Genomic DNA, 25,804 nt, shown 5'->3' on the forward strand with positions numbered 1-25,804 from the left:
TGGTGAAGAAACATAAATATGTACAAAAAGGAAAAACACCAAAGGTTTTCAAAACTAAAACTAAAAAACCCATGAAAAGCCTCATGGCCAGCAAACAAACCCAGCAGCCTCAGGGCTTGCCAGCTGGGATACTGACTGACAATCACCCTAATTGGTAGCACCAGTGGGGTATACTACGATGGAAGCTAGATCTACTCAGGATTGTATAAAGCTAGTCAGCTTCAGTCAGCTTCAAATTCCAGCTTCATCCATACTACGTAGGTGGATATTGATCATGCAGCTGCCGCTAAGTCAAACAGGCGTTTAACTGTGCGTGCATGTCACACATGGCTTGTCGAACTATTCATTGAGACAATGCCACATTTTCATTTTAGCCGAAATCAACATGAAAGAAAAGTTATCTTGCAATTTCAGCAGGTTATGGCGTGTTAGAAGTGCCGTCTTTTATTACTTATCGTTAATGCCGTCTTTGATGTGCTTTGGTGTGCTTATCAATGCACAGGCACCTTTCTTCCCACTCCTCTCGATAATAGAATAGTATTAAGTTTTACTGTGCTTGAACTTTCAAAATGCATCCTGTCAAAATGTGTAATGGCATAGACATTTTAATTTAACTGTTTTTAACACACACAAAAAAAACATTTGATTCATAAAATATTTAATCAGTCGTCTTCCTCAAAAGAAGAGGACGATGACGCAATCTTTGCAAGAGGGATGGATTCACTGTTACTGTAATGCTAAAGACTCCCCGTCTGGTTTAAAGATGCACACTTTTATTAGCTCACTTTGGACCAGTCTTACCAGCAGGGGAAGCTGTCAACAATATTTCTTCATCATTTTTTAAACATCATTTTTTAAACAAACTTTTTTCCTAAAGTGGATTCAGTACACGCCACAACTGCAACTGTCACTAGACCTTTGCTCTAGGAGGGCAAGGCGACATGGAACATTTTAAAAAGCATTTCACTCTGGTCGATATCAGAGTGAGCAGGAAGTCCTGTTTTTGTATGTTTGTTTTTTTCCATGTTTGGCATTTAGCACATCCTGACAGTTGCTGGCTGGTCTCACACCGATACAGCCAGTACAGAGACTTTTTAGTTTGTGACCGTATCTCCGCTGTGAGTTAGGCCCCAAGGTAACAGAGGTGTCCACACTTCTTACTGGACAGAACCCACATTTCGCCATGTCAGTGCTCAGCAGACGCCTTATGTGATTTGACATCTCGCCACCTCAAGTGGAAAACGGTAGTCATGAAAGGAGTTGGGATTGTGGGTGTGGGTGTGGGTGTGTGTGTGCATGCGTGTGCGTGCGTGTTAGGTGTTTCACTCTTATATTCTCACGCGGTGTCTCCCGGTTGGACCGGCCTGAGTGCTGCCTGGAGTTAGAATCAAGACTGTGATTATCCGATCAACAGGCTTAAGGCTCGACATGACCACATGTTCAAAACGGCTTTCCCAGAGCATGTGGATTGACCTGTTCAATTCTTTGAGGTGGTATTCTAGAACATGCTTGGTGCTTCTTCTAACTGATGCAAGGGTAATCATAGGTCTGGATCTGTATTGCCTCAAACAGTTGGCGCATTGAAACTTGCACCATTTTTTTTCTTCTCCCTTCATAATGATGCATCTCAAAAGCATTATGTTTGCATGTCTCGATACTGTGATGTTTTATTCAAATACAGGGCTAAGATACAATAAGAGACATTTCTATCCAGTTTTCTGAGCACAGATGCCACGTTCGGAAAAACCATGGCAATTGACCTATTTCTTCTCGCACCTCTGCTTTAAGCTTTAATGATGGCGGCCTCATCGTGGGGTTGATGGGCCGTGATATCATCCTGTTGAGTCCATATGCCTGTGTGAGCTGTACTTACAGTACACTACCCCGGCTCCTAACATTTGCCTTGTGTACACTCCACACACACACACACACACACACACACACTTCCAACAGTCTAGAAATTGGGTGAGGTTATATGAGCAGTGTAGATTAAATAAGTCTTCAACACATACAATTAGCTCAGCTAGAGGGGGAGCTAGCTGCTAGCTGGGTGCTATGGATGTATACAGTGTGGAGTAGTAGAGGGGCTAACTGTATTCCTCTACAGCAGCCTCGCACTCTTTTCACCCCTCTGACAAAACCAGCACTTCAAATATGGACATGGGCGTTACACGCAAACTCTCATCTCAATGAGTAGATGGGGGGGTTTCTCTCTCCTCTTTTTCAGTTTATATTCTCTTTTTTCTCTCTTTCCCTATTTGTCCCGTAGAAACACAATCGTGTGTCGCCTTGAAGCGCCATGCAGGGATAATTAATTCTGCCAAATTTTATGAATGTTTTCCACTGATGGGGGAAACAGACGGTGATGGAGGAGAACAGGGGATGGGGTAAGCGAGGAGGGGGGGTGTGACTCTGAGGTGTTGCTTGTATCGACTTCCACTCACCCGAGGAGAAGGAGTGAGAGAAAGGAATGCTGTGATGATTTTTTTTGGTGCCTCTCTGTCACGAGGATCCAGAGGTTGCCGCTAAGACTTCAAAGCCCCCGGTGTGCCAGGGTTAAGTGTGTTGGAAGGTGGGTTTTTGGGGGACGCCTGGCTCTAACAAGCTTATCTCGCCCTTTAAATCAGTTTGGGGCATCAAAGTGTTGGGAGCTGGCTGTGCCAGGGGCGGTCGTCTTTTTTGACTGCTACCTATGACCGCAAATACAGGTTCCCCTTCAAGCGTGCCTTTGTTTTGGTGGCAGACTTGACAGGTTGGCCAGCATGAGACTACCTCTACGCTGTGCTCTGCTTGGAGAGTAATCGAGCCTCACAATGCAACGTGTCATTCCTTCTCCCTGAAGCAGCCACAGCCTCACCCATTCCTTTAGTGTCCCTTCATGCATGAGGCTGTTTGCAATTGCTGTAATTATAAAAGAGAGGTTATTTAAAGCCCCATTTATAAGTCCCCCCCTCCCAAAACAGACATGAACACTTCATTAAACAAAGGGGTGAAGCATCTGTACAGGTCTGGTTTTGAAGGAGGTATCTCTGTTTCAATAGAAAACAATGTAAGCCAATGTGTATAATTACCTACATGACATCATGGTAAAGTGCCCTTGTACCAAGATTTTAAATTAGGACCATAACTGTTCAACTAACATACTGCCTCAGAGAGGCAACCCTTTTTATGTTGTTTTCAGAACCCCAAGAGCTGGCTGCTTACTCCATATCACATAACTCTTGTTCTATAAGAGCACAGAAAGATTGACAGCAAGCCATGTCTTTGGCTCCCTATAAGTCAGGGACCCAGGCCTGAGCCTGCCTGCTCTTCCAAACAGATGTCTACAGTGAAAACCTCTTTGAATCCCTGGAGAATGTCTGTCAGAACAGGACTGAAGACCAGCTCAGGAGCAATCTCCTGGCCTCATGACAGATGTTGTGGAGATGTGGGCTCACGTGCACCATGTTTGTGTGCTGTGTTTGTGCATGTAATGCATTATGATATGTTGTAATGTGTTGCAATGCATAGTAATATAATGTATGGGATGATGTACAGGCGAGGGTCTTGAGAACATGAGAGAGCGAGACGCCTCTGTGTTTTGGCCCACATTTATCACGTTCTGTATAGCAGGCTTGGGTTAAATTCTGAATAAAGTTGTAAATTGTTCAATAATTCCAATTTAATTCTTGAATTTGAATTGGCCCCACCCCACAGGGAATTGCATTTGATTTAACTTCTTGTCAAAATGGGGGCGCTGTTTCCACTGGAAAAAATCGTGCCCAAATTAAACTGCCTCGTACTCTATTCTAGATCGTACAATATGCATATTATTATTACTATTGGATAGAAAACACTCTCAAGTTTCTAAAACTGTTTGAATTATATCTGTGAGTAAAACTGAACTCATTTGGCAGCAAACTTCCAGACAGGAAGTGAAAAATCTGAAAACGATGCTCTGTTCCAGGGCCTGCCTATTCAATTGCCTAATTTCTATGGATTTGCATGCACTGCATACGCCTTCCACAACAGGCAGTGGAAGGTGGAATGGGGTGTCTAGCTTGATCTGAGGTCGAACAAGAGCTCTTGGAGTGACGTGACCACAATTTCCTTTCTCTACCTAGGCGCGGGAAGGACATCGACATTGGCATAATCGACATTAGAATTTTGTGCATTTTGGCTACGTATTCACAATGTAAAACCACGATTTGTACCTCTAAATATGCAAATTTTCGAACAAAACATATATGTATTGTGTAACATGATGTTATAAGACTGTCATCTGATGAAGTTGGTCAAGGTTAGTGATTCATTTTATATCTTTTGCTGGTTTTTGCGAATGCTATCTTTGCGGTGAATAAATGCGGTTGTGTGTTTGGCTATTGTGGTAAGCTAATATAATGCTATATTGTGTTTTCGCTGTAAAACACTTAAAAAATCAGAAATATTGGCTGGATTCACAAGATGTTTATCTTTCATTTGCTGTACACCATGTATTTTTCATAAATGTTTTATGATGAGTATTTAGGTATTTCACGTTGCTCTCTGTAATTATTCTGGCTGCTTTGGTGATATTTTTGATGGTAGCTGCAATGTAAAACTATGATTTATACCTCAAATATGCACATTTTCGAACAAAACATAAATTTATTGTATAATATCTTATAAAACTGTCATCTGATGAAGTTGTTTCTTGGTTAGTGACTAATTATATCTCTATTTGGTCGGTTTTGTGATAGCTACCTATGCGGTAGAAAAATGGTGAAAATATGCGGTTGAGTCTTTTGCTATTGTGGTTAGCTAATAGAAATACATAGTGTTTTCGCTGTAAAACATTTTAAAAATCGTAAATGACGGCTGGATTCACAAGATGTTTATCTTTCATTTGCTGTATTGGACTTGTGATTTCATGAAAATTATATTATATGATATCCCTATCGCGTTAGGCTAGGCTATGCTAGTCAGCTTTTTTGATGAGGATGCTCCCGGATCCGGGATGGGTAGCAATGAAAGGTTAAAGAAAGTAGATTTTAATTAAGTTCCATGAAATTCAAATGGCTTATTTATTCTACACATCACTACTGTATACACGTTTAGTTTTACATTGTGTCAATTTTACTGCAGATCAAACACTGCAATATGAAAGGGAGCAATCTAAAATTTCATGACAATCTTTGAATTATAATCCAAATAATATTTGAAATGGTATGTATACTCTTTGCATTAATAAGTGGCAGATCCTTTTGATAAAAGATTTGTCAAATGAATGAGACTTTCATGTTTCATGTATCAGTTGAATTGCTTTGAATATAATTATACTTCCTTCAATTCAAATTAATTTCAAATTCTGCTTCCTGTGGGGTGTGGCCAATTAAAATCCATGTGTTGAATATAATTAAATTCAGAAATGTAGGATGACATATAGGCTCCTGTGTATTGTAAATCCAGCTCAGGAAATCCATATCGCGCTCTCGCGCTCTCATTTGTATGACTCTCCTTTTTGACCGCCTCTCTTGCTCTCTCTTCACCCCGTGAAGGGGATCGGTGTGCATGGATCTAGCAAGACAGTTACTGTACCGTCATGGTGTTATTGACATTGAGCCAAATCAAGAGCAGACTGGATCATTTGTGGTTATGGTTTCAAACTATGTCATGGTTGCCATGTTGTATGTAAAACATTCCCTGTTGCCAGTCATGCGTTTATATTTATGAGCTACGAATGAAGCCTTTGATCCTTAAGCCATGAATTTAAGTGACCTTTTTGTTGGCATGTGAAAGAGATTCAAATGATGTTACAGAATGGACAGTTTGTGCTTTTCACCCTGGTTCCTCTTTGGGATGCAGCCTGGGATGATTAGGAATTCCACATGCACACATTGGGTTGTTTTTCTCCTCTGATTCAAAGCTATGCTGATTCATGCTCAATTATAAAAGATGAACCGAAAACACTCATAATTCTGCTCAGACATCTCGCTTGATCTCCTTAATGCACCCGTTTTATACTCCACGGAAACCCATCTCATCATGCACTGCTCTCAGGTTCTTCCACTTTAGATTCAAATTATTTGTAATTTTCTGCATTATGACTCCCCGTACATTACTCATTGAGCATAATTAACACAGAATAAATGTAGGGGAGCTAACCCTGACAATCCATTGACTTCATTCCATGGAATCCTACATGGGCTTGGTAATAGTGTTCTGTACACACTAGTCAGAAACCTGCACTGTTGTGTTAGCTCTAAATAATTGAACTTGGAGAAAACTGAGCATCTCTGACACTTTTGTTTAGCTGAGTCGGAGGTGATAAAGTAAAGTTTTTCTCTGTTTCTATCTCTCTCCCTCACCCTCCACACTCTCTCTCACTCTCGGTCTCTCTCAGGTTGACATGCTCCTGCCTACTAAAATTACCGGCGTCATCACCCAGGGGGCGAAGGACTTTGGCCATGTCCAGTTCGTGGGCTCCTACAAGGTGGCCTACAGCAACGATGGAGAGAGGTGGCTCGTATATCAAGATGAAAAACAGAGGAAGGACAAGGTGAGCCGTCCTCACTCCATTAACAGCACTGCTTTCCTATGAAATGCATGTAACCCAAACCCTGCATGCCATCAGTAGTGGAAGGAACGGTATCCACCAAAACTCAAGCATAATATTAGTAGACGTAAAAGGCCAACGCTATTTTGACATGCGGTAAAATCCCAAAGGAATCCAAATAGAAATGTTAATTTTGCAACCAAGAATTGAATCCAACTGAAAGAAAAAGTGAATGAGTGGGAAAAGCACAACGAGGAGAAAAAAGACAATAAATGCCCAAGCGAACAATCAAACACAAAACAACAATTGACAGAATGAATGGAGAAATGTATTGTGCTGCTTATAGCTGTCAAGCTCTGACCCAGTCTCATCGCTCTGTGTTGAGCGTTGCATCTTCCCGTCTCAGGCTCCAGCACAGCTTGCTGAGGCCTCTCTCTGACTTTCTCTTGGCATCCTGGATCAGATAAGGGCACGTTGTCTAGCAGTCCTGGTCGGAATGCTGCCTGAAATTGTGTTTACGGTCCTTCAACAGACACGTGACCATTCCAATCGCCCACGCCAGCGAACGGAAAGGGAAGGAGGCTGTGACAACACTCTGCTGTCAGGAGAGCAGCAGCACTACTGGGCCTGTTGTTTTAGAGGAGGCCTGTTTACTTTGCTGCTCTCACTGGGTTGTTTAATGATAAGGATTTCCTGGAGCTTCTGCTGATGATGGTCAGAGCAGGGCTAACCTGGGAGGAAACACACCTACACATAGACCTAAAAACATACACACACACACACACACAGATCTCTTGATTTATGCAAGCCTTTAAAGCACACTGGCAGCTTATCTCTCTTTAACAGGCTACAGTGAACTAGATTCTCCCAGAAGCATGAATCCACAAAATAAGCATATGACAAGTGATCAAATTAGTTTAACCTTTCTAGAACCTCAACCCCGGATCCGGGATCACCCCCCACCCCCCACACACTGATTAGCATAGATAGCATAGCTTCAGAAGTAGATAGTAGCATCTAAATATCATTAAATCACAAGTCCAAGACACCAGATGAAAGATACAGATCTTGTGAATAAAGCCACCATTTCAGATTTTTAAAATGTTTTACAGGGAAGACAAAATATGTAAATCTATTAGCTAAACACGTTAGCAAAATACACCACTATTCTAACTCCATCAGTTTCTTACTCCTTCAGGTGCTATCACCAATTCGGCTCAACTAAGATATTGATATCCACTAACCAAGAAAAAACCTCTTCAGATGACAGTCTGATAACATATTCATGGTATAGGATAGTTTTTGTTAGAAAAAAGTGCATATTTCAGGTAGAAATCACAGTTTACAATTGCACCGACCATCGCAAATCGACTAGAATTACTAGATAGAGCAACGTGTATGACCAATTTACTCATCATAAAACATTTCATAAGAATAGACAAAGCATAGCAATGGAAAGACCCAGATCTTGTGATTCCAGACAATATTTCAGATTTTCTAAGCGTTTTACAGCGAAAACACAATAAATCGATAAGTTAGCATACTACATGTGAAAACGTTACCAGAGCATCGATTCCAGCCAAAGAGCGCTATAACGTAATCACCGCCAAAAGATATTAATTTTTTCACTAACCTTCTCAGAATTCTTCCGATGACACTCCTGTAACATCATTTTACAACATACATATACAGTTTGTTCGAAAAGGTGCATATTTAGCCATACAAAACCGTGGTTACACAATAAAAATACTAGGAAATCAAGCCTCAATATGTCTGACGTCATCTATCAGAGTGATCTAGTTTAATTAAAAGCTAATCATATACTTGACTAAAAAATACAGGGTTGACAGGAATCGAAAGACAAATTAGTTCTTAATGCAACCGCTGATTTACATTTTTAAAATTATCCTTACTTTTCAATACAGGGTTGGCCAAGTGAAGCTACACCAAACAAAATGGCGATGTATGCGTTTAAAATATTTCGACAGAAACACGGTTTATCATATTAAATATTGCTTACTTTGAGCTGATCTTCCATCATATTCTTGGGCAATGTATCCTTTCTATGTTATAAACGTCTTTTGGTCGATAGATGTCCTCTGTCCTTCGAAATGTCCACTAACAACGACCGAGACCGCGAAACGTTCCCAAAGCTAGAAAGTGCACGACAAATAAATTCCTCAGAATCGCACTAAACGGATATAAATTGCTATAAAACGGTTAAAATTAACTACATTCTGATGTTTTTAACAACTATAACGACTGAAAACATGACCGGAGAAATATAGCTGGTTAGAAAACGATTTGGAACGAGACAGGTCCGATGGCCTTCACGCTTGAGGCGCACGTTGAGAAAGGGCGGTCTCTGTACATTTTGGTCATTTATAATGGCTGTGAACGTCCCATCGATTTCATTGAAAACGTGATGACGTACAGACACCCAGAGGAAGACGTAGGCAGTGTCGGTTTCTTCATAGCATTCACTGTGGCCTTATAAACAGACCCCAGATCAGAGGTAAAAATTTCTGAAATCTGAACCCTGTCATGAAAAGTGCTGTAAAAATTGTTCTGTACCACTCAGAGACAAAATTTCAACTCCTATAGAAACTATAGACTGTTTTCTATCCAATAATAACAATAATATGCATATTGTACGATCAAGAATTTAGCACGAGGCAGTTTAATTTGGAGACCCAAATATGCTAATGCGGAACAGCACCCCCTATAGTTGCAAGAAGTTAATACAGTAAATTGCTGTCTTTTTTCATATGCGGAGCAGGGTGAAGATAAAGATTCTAATATATACAGTGCCTTCGTTAAGTATTCAGTCCCCTTGACTTTTTCCACATTTTGTTACGTTACAGCCTTATTCTAAAATTGATTAATTCGGGGGGGGGGGTTCAATCTACACACAATACCCCATCATGACAAAACAAAATCATTTTTTTTTTAGTATTCAGTACTTTTAAAGTTTTTTTTTAAGCCTTGAGTCTTCTTGGGTATGACGCTACAAGCTTGGCACACCTGTATTTGGGGAGTTTCTAACATTCCTCTCTGCAGATCCTCTCAAGCTCTGTCAGGTTGAATGGGGAGCGTCGCTGCACAGCCATTTTCAGGTCTCTCCAGAGATGATTCGATCAGTTTCAAGTCCGGGCTCTGGCTGGGCCACTCAAGGACATTCAGAGACTTGTCCCGAAGACACTCCTGCGTTGTCGTGTTGGAAGGTGAACCTTTGCCCAGTCTGAGGTCTTGAGCACTCTGGAGCAGGTTTTCATCAAGGATCTTTCTATATTTTGCTCCGTTCATCTTTCCCTCGATCTTGACTAGTCTCCCATTCCCTGCCGCTGAAAAACATCCCCACAGGATGATGTTGCCACCACTATACTTCACAGTACATGTCACTTGGCATTCAGGCCAAAAATGTAATTCTTGGTTTCATCAGACCAGAGAAACGTGTTTATCGTAGTCTGATAGTCTTTAGGTGCCTCTTGTCAAACTCCAAGCAGAATGTCATGTGCCTTTTACAGAGGATTGGCTTCTGTCTGGCCACTCTACCATAAAGGCCTGATTGGTGAAGTGTGGCAGAGATGGTTGTCCTTCTGGAAGGTTCTCCCATCTCCACAGAGGAACTCTGGAGCTCTGTCAGAGTAACCATCGCGTTCTTGGTCACCTCCCTGACCAAGGCCCTTCTCCTCCGATAACTCAGTTTGGCAGGGCGGCCAGCTCTAGGAAGTGTCTTAGTGGGTCCAAAGGTCTTCCGTTTAAGAATGATGGAGGCCACTGTGTTCTTGGGGACCTTCAATGCTAAAATGTTTTTTTGTCATTATAGTGTATTGTGTGTAGATCGATGAGGAAAATGTTGTATTTAATACATTTTATAAATAAGACTTAACGTAATAAAATGTGGAATAAGTCAAGGGGTCTGAATACTTTCCGAAGTCACTGTATATATGATGGTGGCTTGTTACGACACATATCACCCTCCAATGGGCACACATCAATTTATGCCAACATGTACAAATACATCTTCAGTTTAGCAGCCCATGCCTGAAAACACTTCTCCATCCGCCGCTCAAATGCCTCGCTTGAGGAGTTTATAATTTCAACCACAAGATGATCTTTGGATGTGGGCCACCGCTTACCGAGTGTGAGTTTCAGCCAAGCAATCTCAATTTTAAGTACTGGAAGAATTCCAAGCGTTTGGCAAGCCTGGCAGGGCCGAGAGAAAAGTGATAAAATATACACTGTCAAGATCATAGCAACCTTTGTGTTGAAATCTATAGTTCCTCCTCAGGATTTGTGGCCATAAAAAGAGTACAGACTGAAAATACAGTGATACTATAGTGATGCTATTCATAGGTAGTAAAACAATAAAATATGCAATTCACAAAAAAAGCATCCTATGTCCTATTATCCTTACTCAGGTTCTACTGCATCTTTTAGAGCAAGGCCTGGGGGGATATTAATCAGTGTGTCCCAGCACAGAGCTGTGAGGAGCTTTCCAGATATAGGACTTTTCAAGGTGTTTCCACCTCTCAGTCGAGTGGAGCAGGTGATTAATGCTAGAGGACACATTAGGCTTCCGGACTCCAGAGACTTTTCCTGTCACGCCACAGGCTTGGAGAGGTTGGCCTGGGCTAAGAGATCTGTCTGTCTGTGTTTCTGTCTCTGTCTATAGATTCAAGCATGAGTGTCTGTGAGAGAGAAAATCTGAAGTACAGTGTTTGTGTGTGTACAGTATGTGTGTGTTTTCATGTGCACATTCATGCATGCATGTTTGCGCGCAAGACAGAGAGAGTGTGTACGTTTGTGTGTGTGTGTGTCTCTGTCTGGGTGGGTGTCTGGCTGGGCACAGCATTGTACATATTCTCCTCAGGTCTCTCCCCTCCTGAGCCTGAGTGTGGCAGAGACTGCAGGCAGTTAGATCTAGATGGCGAGTAAAGAGGCCTCTGTCAGCATATAGATACTCATGGACACTATAACAATTTATTTATTTTATTTAAACTTTATTTAAGTAGGCAAATCAGTTAAGAGCAAATTCTTATTTTACACTGACAGCCTTCCCTGGGCAAACCAGGGACATGCAAGCTGTCACTCACTTATATGTTGCATGTAGTTATAGAAATACTGTTTGTATTAAAGTTTGGACACACCTACTCATTCACGGGTTTTTCTTTATTTTTACTATTTTCTACATTGTAGAATAATAGTGAAGACATCAACACTATGAAATTACACATGTACTAACCGAAAAAGTGTTAATCCCGTTAATTTAATCAAATGCTTTTTCTGTGTAAATTGTTTAAAATGTTAAAATACGTGTCACATTACACACTTAGCAATGACATAATGCATTTGAAACTTCACGCAGAGTAAAACTTTTGAATGACTTAATGCAATTATTTTATCGATAGGAGTGGGGGAAAAAGTGCTTGTTAATTGACAAGCACACCACAAGATACCAAAGACGGCATTAACAATAGGTAATAAAATAAAGAAATCACTTCTAATACGCCATAGCCTGTTGAATTTGCCAGATGACTTTGATTTCATTTTTATTTCGGCAGAAATGAAAATGTGGCACTGGCTCACCCATGGATTGATGTTTCAGCATTTTCTCAATGAAGAGTTTGGCGTTTGACTAGCCACGTGCAACATGAATGCGCGGTCCACAACCCAGCTCGAGCAGGCTTGAGTAAGCGGCAATTGCACGATCAATATCCACCTTCGTAACATGGATGAAGCCTGAGCTGGATTGTGAAGCTAACTGAAGCTGGCTAGCTTTAGAATACCCAGAGTAGATCTTGCTTGCATCGTAGTGCACCTCTTTGGGCTTTGTCCTGACCACGTGATCGGACTGGGAAAAACTCTGGGCCCTAACGACAGGCTTTATATGCCCTACTCACCATGCTCAGTTAGAACTGCAGTAATTCTAGAGCTCTCAGCAGCAGACTCTCATGATATGAGAGCTATTGCTGGTCATACACAGGGCCCCAGAAAAGCCATTGAGACGTCACCCTCCCTAGAGGGGGAATAAGCTCCGTTTGTATTAGCGATTTGTGGAATAATTTGGGAATTGAGCAGCCTGAAGTGGCTATGAAGTGGCTTTCAGTGGGAGGATAATGCAGGCATTCTCACTGCTCTCTTGTTTCAGTAAGGAGCAGGATTATTTGAGTGGAAATGCACTGCGGCTTGTTCAAGTGTCATTACTTCCCTCAAATCCTGTGCACGATGAAGAAGAACACGTCAATCTATATCACAAATGGAATGTTTCACTTTTCAGACCTGCCAAACGTACAGTACATACCAGTTAGAGTAACATCATCATTTAATATCCCTGGGTCTTGGGGACCATCAGAATGCATTTTGTAAGAAACGTTTTTGCTCCCTGGTGGGGGCTCCAGGAACACGACTGAGAAAGCCTACTTTCCATAGAAAGGGTTCTGGTTGAACATTTTCTCGGGGTCATAGTTGGCTAATTTCAACCGCTCAATGGCAGAATGTTTTCAGCACCTGCTGGGGTCCGGCCCACTGGTTTTACATTTCACATAGCGACGATGACGAGTCCCATTACATCCCAATTAGATAGTCATAATCACACTTGTTTAATTGAAATGATCATGGACTTTAGCTAAGCTTTCCCAATAGGTACATATCCCATATCATTCTACTGTCGATTAACCACACTTAGGCACAAGGCTTTTAATTATCAACAACACAGTATACATCCCAATACGTCAATTATGCTTGTTTATATTGGAATATGTCATGCTTGCACGTTTAACTACATATCAACAGTGAGATTGATCATTTGCTTCTGGGCCGTAGTTTTGCATGTCTATTGGGTCTTGTTGGATACTATAGCACTAAGAATGGCCTGCCGTGAGGCAAAGGACAAAAGGTCGCTAACTCCGCTGCCATGTGTTTTCTACGGCCAAAAAGCACAGGTCGTGACCATACCTCCTAGCATTATGGAATGCCCTAACCCTAACCCTAACCCTAACCCATCAGAATTATGTAGCCTACACAGCATGTCCATCACTCTTTGTCTTCTTCTAACCTTTGCTCTTTCTATCCTTTCTAATCTCACTTCTGTGCATAATGAGGCTCACATACACTAACAAGCTTGCTGAGATATGTGTGGGTGTTCAAGATCACCATTAATTTAATCTCATTCCCACTGTCCTTCCTTTTGCAGGTGTTCCAAGGAAACTTTGACAATGACACGCACAGAAAGAACGTGATAGATCCGCCCATCTACGCCCGATTTGTCCGGATCCTTCCATGGTCGTGGTACGGAAGGATCACTTTGCGTGCAGAGTTACTGGGATGCACAGAGGAAGAGTGATCACCCTTCCTCCTCATCTGTCCACCTATCCCCCTCTCCCCTCTTTAATACTGGATCATCTATCCCAGATTCAGTGTTTCAATATAAACTGTGCAACCTGTAAAAATAAATCATTTTCAAATGGATTTTTCAAGAATATGTGTTTGGTTATGATGGGTTGCTGTTTGATTTAAACCTGCCCTTGTCCTGGTTTTGTCCCTTTTTTGTTTTTATTCCTCTCCAGATTTTTTCCCCATCATGTTTGGAATGAACTTGGGTAACATATTTGATGGGAGGGGGCTGGAGTGTGGAGAGGGGAATCACACTGTGGTTTAAACATATTGCCCTGGAAGCTACTGTACAGTGTCACTTTTTAACAAAGAAAACGTGAAACCTGTCTATCATGCTTCATTGGACATTGTTAACCCCACTGAAACTTATTTCGGAACTATCCCAAAAATCATTAAACTATCACAACTAAATACTACAGTGACAGATATATATTTACTTTTGATTATAACACCTCTTCAAGCCAGGCTTTTAACATTACTGACATTGTAGGGCAAATAAAATACAATAACAATGCTCAATGCTGTTGTATTAAATGTAAAACACTAAATAATTGCATGGTGCATAAATTATGATATTAAAAGTTTATTATGACATAATTTAAAACTCCTTCCCTAAGAGAAATTGCTTTGGTTTGGTTTAACGTGCATTTCTCAATAGTTCTGATACACACACTGCAAAAGCTTAAAAGTGATCTACTAGACGAATAACAAGGACAAAAGTGGCACTGCAGTATAGATACAGAGGTTGATGGGCTGGCTGATTGAAGTGTGTCCAAATACTCTTGAATTTTCTATCTCATCTTTAATTTATTTACATGTATTTAGCATTTACATTTTGTGTTTGAAAGATCTCTTCTTGGAATGTCACATTTTTAGAATTGTATACATTGTTTAGACTTTGTTTATTTTCTCTGCTTTTGTATCCTTGTGCCCAATCCTCCTCCTGCCTTTACAATATAATTTTTAATCAATGTGAAAAGCTCAGGATAGAAGTCACCCATCTATACCCACACAAAGAGTAAGCCCTCCTTTGAATAATAATATTTGACAATATGTTATGTGTACAGACATTACCGTGCTAATGAAATAAATCAAATTATATTCAAAATCGATCACACAAATTATTATATTAACAGAATCACACAAAAAGCTTTCTATTCATGCGTTTTCAAAAAGAATATAAATACATGTAAGAACTTTGAATATTTAAATATCTGTACAATGAACATTATCAGTTGTTACAGTATGTCACTGTATTTCAGTGTTGCATTTGAAAGTATCATGACATGCATCATGAAAGTCTAATACTTCTAAGATCCATGGACACGGCATTAGCATCATGCCATGCAACTCACTTTTTATAATGGATGTATTTGGCTGTGCATAATGGTTTTTATTTAATTTTTTAATATCTTGGCTTTTGATCAAGCTATTTATGAGTATATCTTGTCAAGAAGTTTCTGTGTCCATAATGTTGTCTTTTCTTGATTGATCATTCTAGATCGCTGTCTGTGTGCGCTTTTCACACAACGGGATCGTTACTAACCAATGGAGATGTCAGCATGACATATGAGGAGGGATACAGTATCAAATATGTCCATGTCCACAGGCACATTATGTTACAGGTCTTTTACCTTGCACTCACCATTGGTGCATTGTAAAACCTTCGCTAACTGGTGAAGGGGAACCAATAAGTCAATTTTGTGTTTCTGTGTCTACTCAGTCTGAGTATCAAGCGCTATATAGAAAAGTGTACCAATTATATGCTAATTAGTCCACGCCTGCAGAAGAGAGTGTCAGAAACTACGACTGTGTACAGCTGAGAAAGGATTCTGCTTTTTCGGTCTTTCCGTTTGACCAATAAAAAAGATGTCTGTGATTCAAATGGCTTGCCTTCTTTTTGCTCGCAAAGGTGTCACATTACCCTACTTTAATAATGTAACGCTCTTCTCTTGTTCTCTGTGGTCATGCTCTACTTTCTCCCGGCGTCTAATTTCACGTGGCTGTGCTGCAGCGTGTCGTCTTCATTGATTTACCTTCGGCTGCCATGCTTAGTTCCTTTTGTAGCACATTCAACTTCATTTTCTTGGCTGTGACAGGAGATCAAAACATGATTCGAAGGCCAAACGTGGTAATGCATTGTCCAGTAATGATTCAATCATTTGTGAGCGCTTATGGGGAGATACAGTGCCTTCAGAAAGTATTCATACCCTTTGACCTTTTCCACGTTTTGTAGTGTTACAAATTGGGATTAAAAAGGATTTGTCTTTTTTTTTCCTATGATCAACACAAACTACTCTAATGTCAAAGTGGAAGAACTTTGTTTTAAGATTCATGAAAAATAAAACAGTTATATCTTGATTAGATAAGTATTCAACCACCTTAGTCCATATACAGTTCAAGTTTGAAGCTTACATACACTTAGATTGGAGTCATTACAACTCATTTTTCAACCACGCCACAAATTTCTTGTTAACAAACTATACTTTTGGCACGTCGGTTAGGACATCTACTTTGTGCATGTGTAACAGTATAACTTTAGACCGTCCCCTCGCCCATACCCGGGCGCGAACCAGGGACCTTCTGCACACATCAACAACGGTCGCCCACGAAGCATCGTTACCCATCGCTCCACAAAGGCCGCGGCTCTTGCAGAGCAAGGGGCAACACTACTTCTAGGTTTCAGAGCAAGTGACGTAACTGATTGAAACGTTAGTAGCGCGTACCCGCTAACTAGCTAGCCATTTCACATCCGTTACACTCACCCCCCTTTCAACCTCCTCCTTTTCCGCAGCAACCAGTGATCCGGGTCAACAGCATCAATGTAACAGTATAACTTTAGTACGTCCCCTCGCCCCGACACGGGCGCGAACCAGGGACCTTCTGCACACATCAACAACAGTCACCCACTGAGCGTCGTTACCCATCGCTCCACAAAAGCCACGGCCCTTGCAGAGCAAGGGGCAACACTACTTCTAGGTTTCAGAGCAAGTGACGTAACTGATTGAAATGCTAGTAGCGCGTACCCGCTAACAAGCTAGCCATTTCACATCCGTTACACATGACAAGTAATTTTTCCAACAAGGTAGGCTCCCACTCAGCCCAGTCCAAGCTCTTCTCTCTCCTGGCACACCAATGGTGGAACCAGCTTCCCCCTGAAGCTACAGTAGGACAGCAGAGTCCCTGTCCATCTTCCCGAAAACATCTGAAACCCGAGCAGAACCTTCCTAAGCAGAGCCAGTCCTGGTCGGTCCCTGGATGGGAGATCCAATGCTGCTGGAAGTGGTGTTGGAAGACCAGTAGGGGGCACTCTTCCCTCTAGTCTAAGGAGATCCCAATGCCCCAGGACAGTGAAGGGGACATTGCCCTGCGTAGGCGTGTCGTCTTTTGGATGGGACATTAAACGGGTGTGGTCATTAAAAAGAGGAGGGGTTTTAACCCTGGTATCTTGGCTAAATTCCCAACCTGGCGCTATTCCATCATGGCCACATAATCATCCCCCTCATTCCTCATCGGCATGTATCACTCCTCACCTCTCCACCTGATAGCTGATGTGTGGTGAGCATTCTGTCAAAAAATGGTTGCCCTTCATCGCCCAGGTGGGTGCTACACATTGGCGGTGGATGAGGTGAGTTTCCTCCTACTATGAAAAGTACTTTGAGTACCTCAGTTGGTAGAAAAGCACCGCCATATAAATCCAATCAATTAAAGAACATCTTAAATATTCCCAGAAAACCCCCTTCTCACCCTGACCCCCCCCCCCAAATAACTAACACTCGCACTTTACTTTCCCCCCTTAAAAGCTCCGGCTTTTCTGATAGCTACTTTATTGAGGAAAATTCATCTTAAGATGAATGCACTAACTGTAAATTGCTCTGGATACGTGACTAAAATGTCATGTAATGTAAATGCAGTTACGAATCACGCCTATCGGTTATTACAGATGGTCTCTGTATTTCAGGGCTATAAATCACTGTTGTAATAATAATAGATGGGACTTATAGCGCTTTCAAGGACCCAAAGTTGCTTAACAATTGTAGAAATGAAAAGAAAAACATGAATAAAGAGAGGGGTGCGTTCAAAGAAGGGAAAGAGTGCGATGTGTCAGTGTTTGGGCAGGGTAGGGTTGGGATTTGGATACAAACCCGGTTTAGGGTAAAGGGTGTGATTGGGGTTAGGATACAAACCCGGTTTACGGTAAGGGGTAGGGTAAGGGTTTGAGGTAGGTACTGCACAGTATGGTGAAGAGATGAGTGTCTTTGCAGTGTATTTCTTTGCTCGTATTTGTGTGGGAGGGGGCTAAAACGTAGGCCTTGTAAAAGAGGTAGGGCTGTAGGAGGGACTGAAAGATAGTGGTGGACTCCGAGTCATGGATGGCTGGAAGGAAGGAGTTCCAGAGCCTAGGAGCAACCTCGCAGAAACTCTGGAGCTTCGACCTGGGGATGACAAGGTGGCCTGCTGTGGTGGAACGGAGTGCACATGTGTGTTGGTATGGGAGAAGAAGGTCTGAGAGGTAAGGTGGTGAAGGGTTTTGTAGGTCAGAAGGAGGATCTTGTAATCAATGTGTTGGGAGAGAGGAATCCAGTGGAGTTCACAGAGGGCATGGATGATGTGCTGCCAGGACTTAGTGTGGGTGAGGAGTCGGGGTGCAGAGATTTGAACCGTTTGGAGCTTATAGAGGGAGCTTGGGTTGATGCCGGAAAGTAGTGAGTTGCAGTAGTCAAGATGGGAGGAGATGAATGCATGTTTCAGCGGCAGGACAGGAGAGAAAGGAGCTAAATTTGACAATGTTGAGGAGGTGGAAGAATGAGGATTTGACAGTCTGTCTTATGTGGTGGTCAAAGGACAGTCCATGATGTCACCAAGGTAGTGTGCATGGAGGGATAGACAGTGGTGAGGTTGCCAGCTTTGGTGAGGGAAGAATTCAATGTGGGTCAGAGGTGGGTTGAGGGATTTGGTGCAGAGGTAGATCTGGTGTCATCGGCATAGCAGTGGAAGTCAAGGTTGAAGTAACAGATGGTCTGACGTAGATGAAGAGTAAGGGACCCAACACAGATCCCTGGGGGACACCCTATTTAACTGCAGCTGAGTCTGAGGTGTAGCCATTGAGGGAGGTGTTTCATTATTATTTATTTAACTAGGCATGTCATTTACAATGTCGGCCTACCCCGGCCAAACCCGGATGACGCTGGGCCAATTGTGCGGCGCCCTATGGCACTCTGAATCACAGCTGGATGTGATTCAGCCTGGATTCGAACCAGGGACTGTAGTGTCACCTTTTGCACTGAGAGGCAGTGCCTTAGACCGCTGCGCCACTCAGGAGCCACCCCCAATATAACAGAAAACTAAAAGTTGTATTGGGTCCGGTTTGTGAGGTATGATTGCAGCCAGGAGAGTGGGGTGCCCTCAACACCCAGACCCCCAAGCCTGGTGAGGAGGATATGAAGAAGAAAAAAAGTGGCACTCAGGTCAAGGAGAATTAGGATCTTGAGGGCACCAGCATCAGCAGATGTGAGGAGGTCATTGATAACTTTGAGGAGAGCCGTTTCAGTACTGTGGAGGGGGTGGAAACCAGACAGGAGGGGCTCGAACAGGTTGTAAACTACCAGGTGGGTTTGTATTTGGGAGGCAACAGTGCGTTCCAGAGTCTTGTCTAGGAAGGGGAGGTTGGAAATGGGGCGGAAGTTATTGAGGATGGTGATGTCCAGTCCTCACTTTTTTGACTGCAGCTATTTTGTCGATGGAGGGACAGTTCCATGGGCGAGGGAGAAGTTGTCAATGTGAGTGATATACAGTATGGACACAAGGCAGGCAGGCAGTCTTTGAAGGGAATAGTTGGGAGAGGATCCAGGGAGCAAGTTGTATTCTTGGATGACATGATGCATTTTGAGATATAAGGAAAGTCAATAGGGGCAAATTCAGAGATCCTAGTTTCAGGGGTGACAGTTGGGAGGTTGACAGGGGGAGGGGCGGCTGAGGGAGATTGATCAGTCAGTCTAACCAGACACCTAGGTATTTGTAGTTGTCCACATATTCTAAGTCAGAACCGTCCAGAGCAGTGATGCCAGTTGGGGGGGGTGCGGGTGCCGGCAACAATCGGTTGAAGAGCATGCATTTAGTTTTACTAACATTTAAAAGCAGTTGGAGGCCACGAAAGGAGTGTTGTATTGCATTGAAGCTCGTTTGGAGGTTTGTTAACCCAGTGTCCAAAGAAGGGCCAGATGTATACAGAATGGTGTCGTCTGCATAGAGGTGGATCAGAGAATCACCAGCAGCAAGCGTGACATCATTGATATATACAGAGAAAAGAGAGTGGCCCGAGAATTGAGCTCTTAGACAGCAAATTGGTTGTATATGCGTGACCTTGAGGGAAAGGTCAGCCTAATACAATGCATACATCCACTATGTTGGGAGTCTGGTCTCCTCTCTAACATACAGGATAGCTGTGTGTTGCCTAGTCAAGTCACACTGCTCCCAGATACATCTGCTGCTCACGGTAGATCTGACCTAAATAAGATACAGGAGAGGAGTTTTGTTGGCGGTCTTTGAAGCTTTTTGGTCACATACTTGACCCACTTCAATGTTCCATAGGTAACTGGAATGCCAAATAACATTAGCAACAATTTCATTAGAGAAGCGAATGCCACACTCAAGAGTGGCCTAGTTCTGCCAAAGACTCCCCACAGACTACACAAACAAGATAACGAGAAAGTTTTTGTACCGTACGTGAAATCCATGCGCCCCCAATCGTGAGTGTGACAAGCATACAGCCATGCTGACAAATTAGGTAAGTGTTTACGACAAAGATCTGCTATAAATAACTAGCATTGGCGTCTTAGGTAATTCAGTCTCTTCTTGGAAAACTGCTGACAAGGTCCTTTGATGGTTCGCATATCAAATGTTCCTCAATTATTTGACTGAATAGTTGTTTGTCCTCTCACTCTGCTTAATATTCAACGTGAGTTTACTGTATGGTCCTGAGTTTACTGTATGAATGAAAGCATATTATAATCCGTTTTGCGATTTTAACTGTATTAGAGACAACCTATAAACAATGTTATAGAAAATAAGGGCTCTAGGAATCCAGTGGAGTTCACAGATATATAAGAGAAGTTTCATCTGATCTCTGGAATAGCATCTGTAAACATGTTGAGTTGCAGCTGATCTAATTCCATAGGGCTATTAAATTAAAATGTTATAGGTGGCACTCTGGATGGAAGCTAGATACCTGCATTCAATTTTACTGGTAGCTCTGTTCTATTGTCTGGTTTGAAAAAGGCTCTGAAACATAACATTATGACTATAACTACTGTTCCCTGAAGGAGGGAAGCGAGGTACAACACATCACTTTGGGGAGTTGTACTCTCACGACTTCGACTGAAGAACTAAGATCGCGCTGACAAGGCCAATGAAAACGGTGCTTTGCTGGAAGCCCCGCCCTTCCACAAGTGATAACTTTGAGGCTCGGATTCCTTCCTTAATTCAGTACCGCTCTTCAACGACCCCAGAACCGGCGGCGCTGGGCCAAACAGGTGTTGTTCCTCGTTTCCCTTGTTCGGGGAACAGTAGTCAAAATATAACATTCCCTTTGAGTTGGTATTCTCAGTAAAATACATCACAATGGGGAACTGCAATCCAGCCCCAAGCCGAACCCAACGGATACCAAATGAAACGACCTATTGCAGACCACCCAGACATCTAACCCGCAAATAGTGGTAGTCTAGGCAGCACGCAGTTTGTGCAATACCCAATTACACACTCCTGTCCCAGCTTTAAGCACACTGTGGGACCTTTGTGGGCTATACTCGGCCTTGTCTCAGGATGGTAAGTTGGTGGTTGACGATATCCCTCTAGTGGTGTGGGGGCTGTGTTTTGGCAAAGTGGGTGGGGTTATATCCTGCCTGTGGTGCCACAGTGCCTCCTGACCCCTCCTGTCTCAGCCTCCAGTATTTATACTTCAGTGGTTTATGTGTCGGGGGGCTAGGGTCAGTCTGTTATATCTGGAGTATTTCTCCTGTCTTATCCGGTGTCCTGTGTGAATTTAAGTATGCTCTCTCTAATTCTCTCTCTCTTTTTCTCTCTTTCTCTGTTTCTCTCTTTCTTTCTCTCTGTCGGAGGACCTGAGCCCTAGGACCATGCCTCAGGACTTCCTGACCCCTTACACAGCCTGGAGATGTGTTTTGAGTAATTGTCCTGTTGAAAAACAAATGATAATGTAACGGCTGTTGGAAGGAGAGGACCAAGGTGCAGCGTGGTACGTGTCCATATTTATTAATTGAACACTGAAATAACAAAAATAACAAAGAATAACGACCGAACCAGTTCTAGCTGGTGCAGACACACAACAGGAAACAACTACCCAACAAGCACAGGTGGGAATGAGGCTACCTAAGGGTGGTTCTCAATAAGAGACAACGATAGACAGCTGCCTCTGATTGAGAACCACACCAGGCCAAACACCTAGAAATGCAAAACATAGAATGCCCACCCCAACTCACGCCCTGACCAAACCAAAATGCAAACCAGATGGTATGGCGTAATTCTGCGTAATGCTGTGGGGGAACCATGCTGGTTAAGTGTGCCTTGAATTCTAAATAAATCACTGGCAGTGTCACCAGCAAAACATCGCCACACAAACATTTATATATGCAGGCCTCTACCACTACCCTGAGAGAACTTTATTCAGTATATCATGCTTCCCTCGGGTTCATTACAAATCAAAAATGTCTAACACATCACTGATCTCTCCAGCGCTTTTGACTGGTCGTCCTTGGCCTTGCGTAGGCTTGAACACTGATATACACTGATTTATAAGGCTATACTAGCCAAAATGCAATTTTGTCTCTGTTCTTTTTTAATCAGGTCGGTAAATACATATCAATTGTTTCATTTGCTTTTAACAGTACCAAGAATTAGAACAGGTCATGGTAGAAGTTGCTCAGGTCGTTTTAGTTGCTCAGGTCGTTTTAGTTGCTCAGGTCGTTTTAGTTGCTCAGCTCTGTGGTCCTGAAATTCGGAAAGTATTAAGACCCCTTGACTTTTTCCACATTTTGTTATGTTACAGCCTTATTATAAAATTGGTAAGACTGTTTTTTTCTTCGTCAATCTACACACAATACCCCATAGTGACACAACTGAAAAATCACAATTAGATAGTTGTTCAGACCCTTTACTCGGTACTTTGTTGAAGCACCTTTGGTAGCGATTACAACATCAAGTCTTCTTGGATATGACGCTACACTCTTGGCACACCTGTATTCTGGGAGTTTCTTTCGCTCTTATCTGCAGATCCTCTCATGCTCTGTCAGGTTGGATGGGGAGCGTTGCTGCACAGCTATTTTCAGGTCTCTACAGAGACGTTCGATCAGTTTCAAGTTCAGGCTCCGGCTGGGCCACTCAAGGACATTCAGAGACTTGTCCCAAAGCCACTTCTGCGTTGTCTTGGCTGTGTGCTTAGGGTCGTTGTCCTGTTGGAATATGAACTTTCAACCCAGTCTGAGGTTCTGAAAGCTCTGGAGCAGGTTTTTGTAAAGGATCTCTCTGTACATTGCTTCATTCATTTTGCCTCGATCCTGAAGAGTCTCCCAGTCCCTGCCGATGAAAAACATCCCCATAGCATGATGCTGCAACCACCATGCTTCACCATAGGGATGGTGCCAGGTTTCCTCCAGATGTAACGCTTGGCATTCAGTCCAAAGAGTTCCATTTTGGTTTCATCAGACCAGAGAATTTTGTTTATCATGATCTGAGAGTCTTTAGGTGCCTTTTGTCAAACTCCAAGCGGGCTGTCATCTGCCTTTGACTGAGGATCGGCTTCCGTCTGGCCACTCTAACATATAGGCCTGATTGGTGGAGTGCTGCAGAGATGGTTGTTCTTCTGGAAGGTTTTATCATCTCCACAGAGGAACTCTGGAGCTCTGTCAGAGTGATCATCTTGTTCTTGGTCACCTCCCTGACAACGGCCTTTCTCCTCCGATTGCTCATTTTGGCCGGGCGGCCAGCTCTAGGAAGAGTATTTGTGCTTCCAAACTTCTTCCATTTAAGAATGATGGAGGCCACTGTGTTCTTGGGGACCTTCAATGCTGCAGACATTTCATGGTACCCTTCCCCAGATCTGTTCCTCGACACAATCCTGTCTCAGAGATCTATGGACAATTCCTTCGACCTCATGGCTTGGTTTTTGCTCTGACATGCACGGTCAACTGAGGAACCTTATATAGACAGGTGTGTGCCTTTTCAAATCATGTCCAATCAATTGCATTTACTACAGGTGGACGCCAATCAAGTTGTAAAAACATCTCAAGGATGATCACTGGAAACAGGACTCACCTGAGCTCAATTTCGAGTCTCATAGCAAAGGCTCTGGATACTTATGTAAATAAGATGTTTCTTATTTTGTTTTTATGTCATTATGTGGTATTGTGTGTGGATTTCTGGGGGAAATGTTTTATTTAATACATTTTAGAATAAGGCTGCAATGTAACAAAATGTGGAAAAAGTCAAGGGGTCTGAATACTTTCCAATAGCAATTCTATATACACACTACATGACCAAAAGCATATGGACACCTGCTCGTTGAACATCTCATTCCAAAATCATTGGCATTAATATGGAGTTGGTCCCCACTTTGCTGCTATAATACTCTTCTGGGAAGGCTTTCCACTAGATATTGAAACATAGCTGTGGGGACTTGCTTCCATCCAGCCACAAGAGCATTAATGAGTTCGGGCACTGATGTTGGGCGTTTAGGCCAATAAATCCCAAAGGTGTTCGATGGGCTTGAGGTCAGGGCTCTTTGCAGGCAAGTCAAGTTCTTCCACACCGATCTCAACAAAACATTTCTGTATGGACCTCACCTTGTGCACAGGTAAATTGTCATGCTGAAACACGAAAGGGCCTTCCACAAACTGTTGCCACAAAGTTGGATGTACAGAATCGTCTAGAACGTCATTGTATGCTGTAGTGTTAAACTTTCACTGGAACTAAGTGACATAAACTATGAAAAAAAACACCCAGACCATTATCCCTCCTCTACCAAAACCTACAGTTGGCACTATGCATTGGAGCAGGTAGCGTTCACCTGGCATCTACCAAACCCGGATTCGTCCATTGGACTGCCAGATGGTGAAGCATGATTCATCACTCCAGAGAACGTGTTACCACTGCTCCAGAGTCCAATGGCGGCGAGCCTTACACCACTCCAGCTGATGCTTGGCATTGCGCATGGTGATCTTAGGCTTCTGTGCGGCTGCTCCCATGGAAACCCATGAAGCTCCCGACAAACAGTTATTGTGCTGACGTTGCTTCCAGAGGCAGTTTGGAACTCAGTAGTGAGTTTTGTAAATCGAGGACAGATAATTTTTACGTGCTACGTGCTTCAGCACTCATTGGTTCCATTCTGTGAGCTTCTGAGGCCTACCACTTCACGGCTGAGCCGTTGTTGCTCCTCGACGTTGCCACTTCCACGTAATAGCACTTATAGTTGACCGGGGCAGCTCTAGCAGGGCATGATTTTGACAAACTGACTTGTTGGAAAGGTGGCATCCTATGACGGTGCCATGTTGAAAGTCACTGAGCTATTCAGTAATGCCATTCTACCACCAATCTATGGTCTATGGAGATTGCATGGCTGTGTGCTGTGGGCAGACCGCACCACCCTCTGAGCGCCCTGTGGTTGCAAACGGTGCAGTTGCCGTATACAGCCTGTACAGGATGTTCTCAATAATGCATCTGTAAACATTTGTGAGGGTGTTGAGCCTTCTTCACCACACTGTCTGTTTCGGTTGACTATTTCAGATTGTCAGTGATGTGTACGCCGAGGAACTTGAAGCTTCTCACCTTCTCCACCGTGGCCCCATCGATGTGGATGGGGCGTGCTCCCTCTGCTGTTTC

The 25,804-nt window shown here is 42.8% G+C and overlaps 1 protein-coding gene across 4 annotated transcripts in view; it reads left to right on the plus strand.

Moving 5' to 3' along the window:
- LOC139545753 (EGF-like repeat and discoidin I-like domain-containing protein 3) overlaps window positions 1-15,797 on the plus strand; it is a 264,851-nt gene extending 249,054 nt beyond the window's left edge. For all 4 annotated transcript variants that reach the window (XM_071353873.1, XM_071353874.1, XM_071353875.1 and 1 more), the window contains 2 exons: window positions 6,362-6,517; window positions 13,713-15,797. In XM_071353873.1, coding sequence (XP_071209974.1) covers window positions 6,362-6,517; window positions 13,713-13,862 — 306 coding nt within the window. In that variant the 3' untranslated portion in view covers window positions 13,863-15,797. The remainder of the gene's footprint in view (window positions 1-6,361; window positions 6,518-13,712) is intronic.
- The last annotated feature ends 10,007 nt before the right edge of the window (window positions 15,798-25,804 follow it).

The sequence above is a fragment of the Salvelinus alpinus genome, chromosome 19 (genome assembly GCF_045679555.1).
Source record: "Salvelinus alpinus chromosome 19, SLU_Salpinus.1, whole genome shotgun sequence".
NCBI lineage: Eukaryota > Metazoa > Chordata > Actinopteri > Salmoniformes > Salmonidae > Salvelinus > Salvelinus alpinus.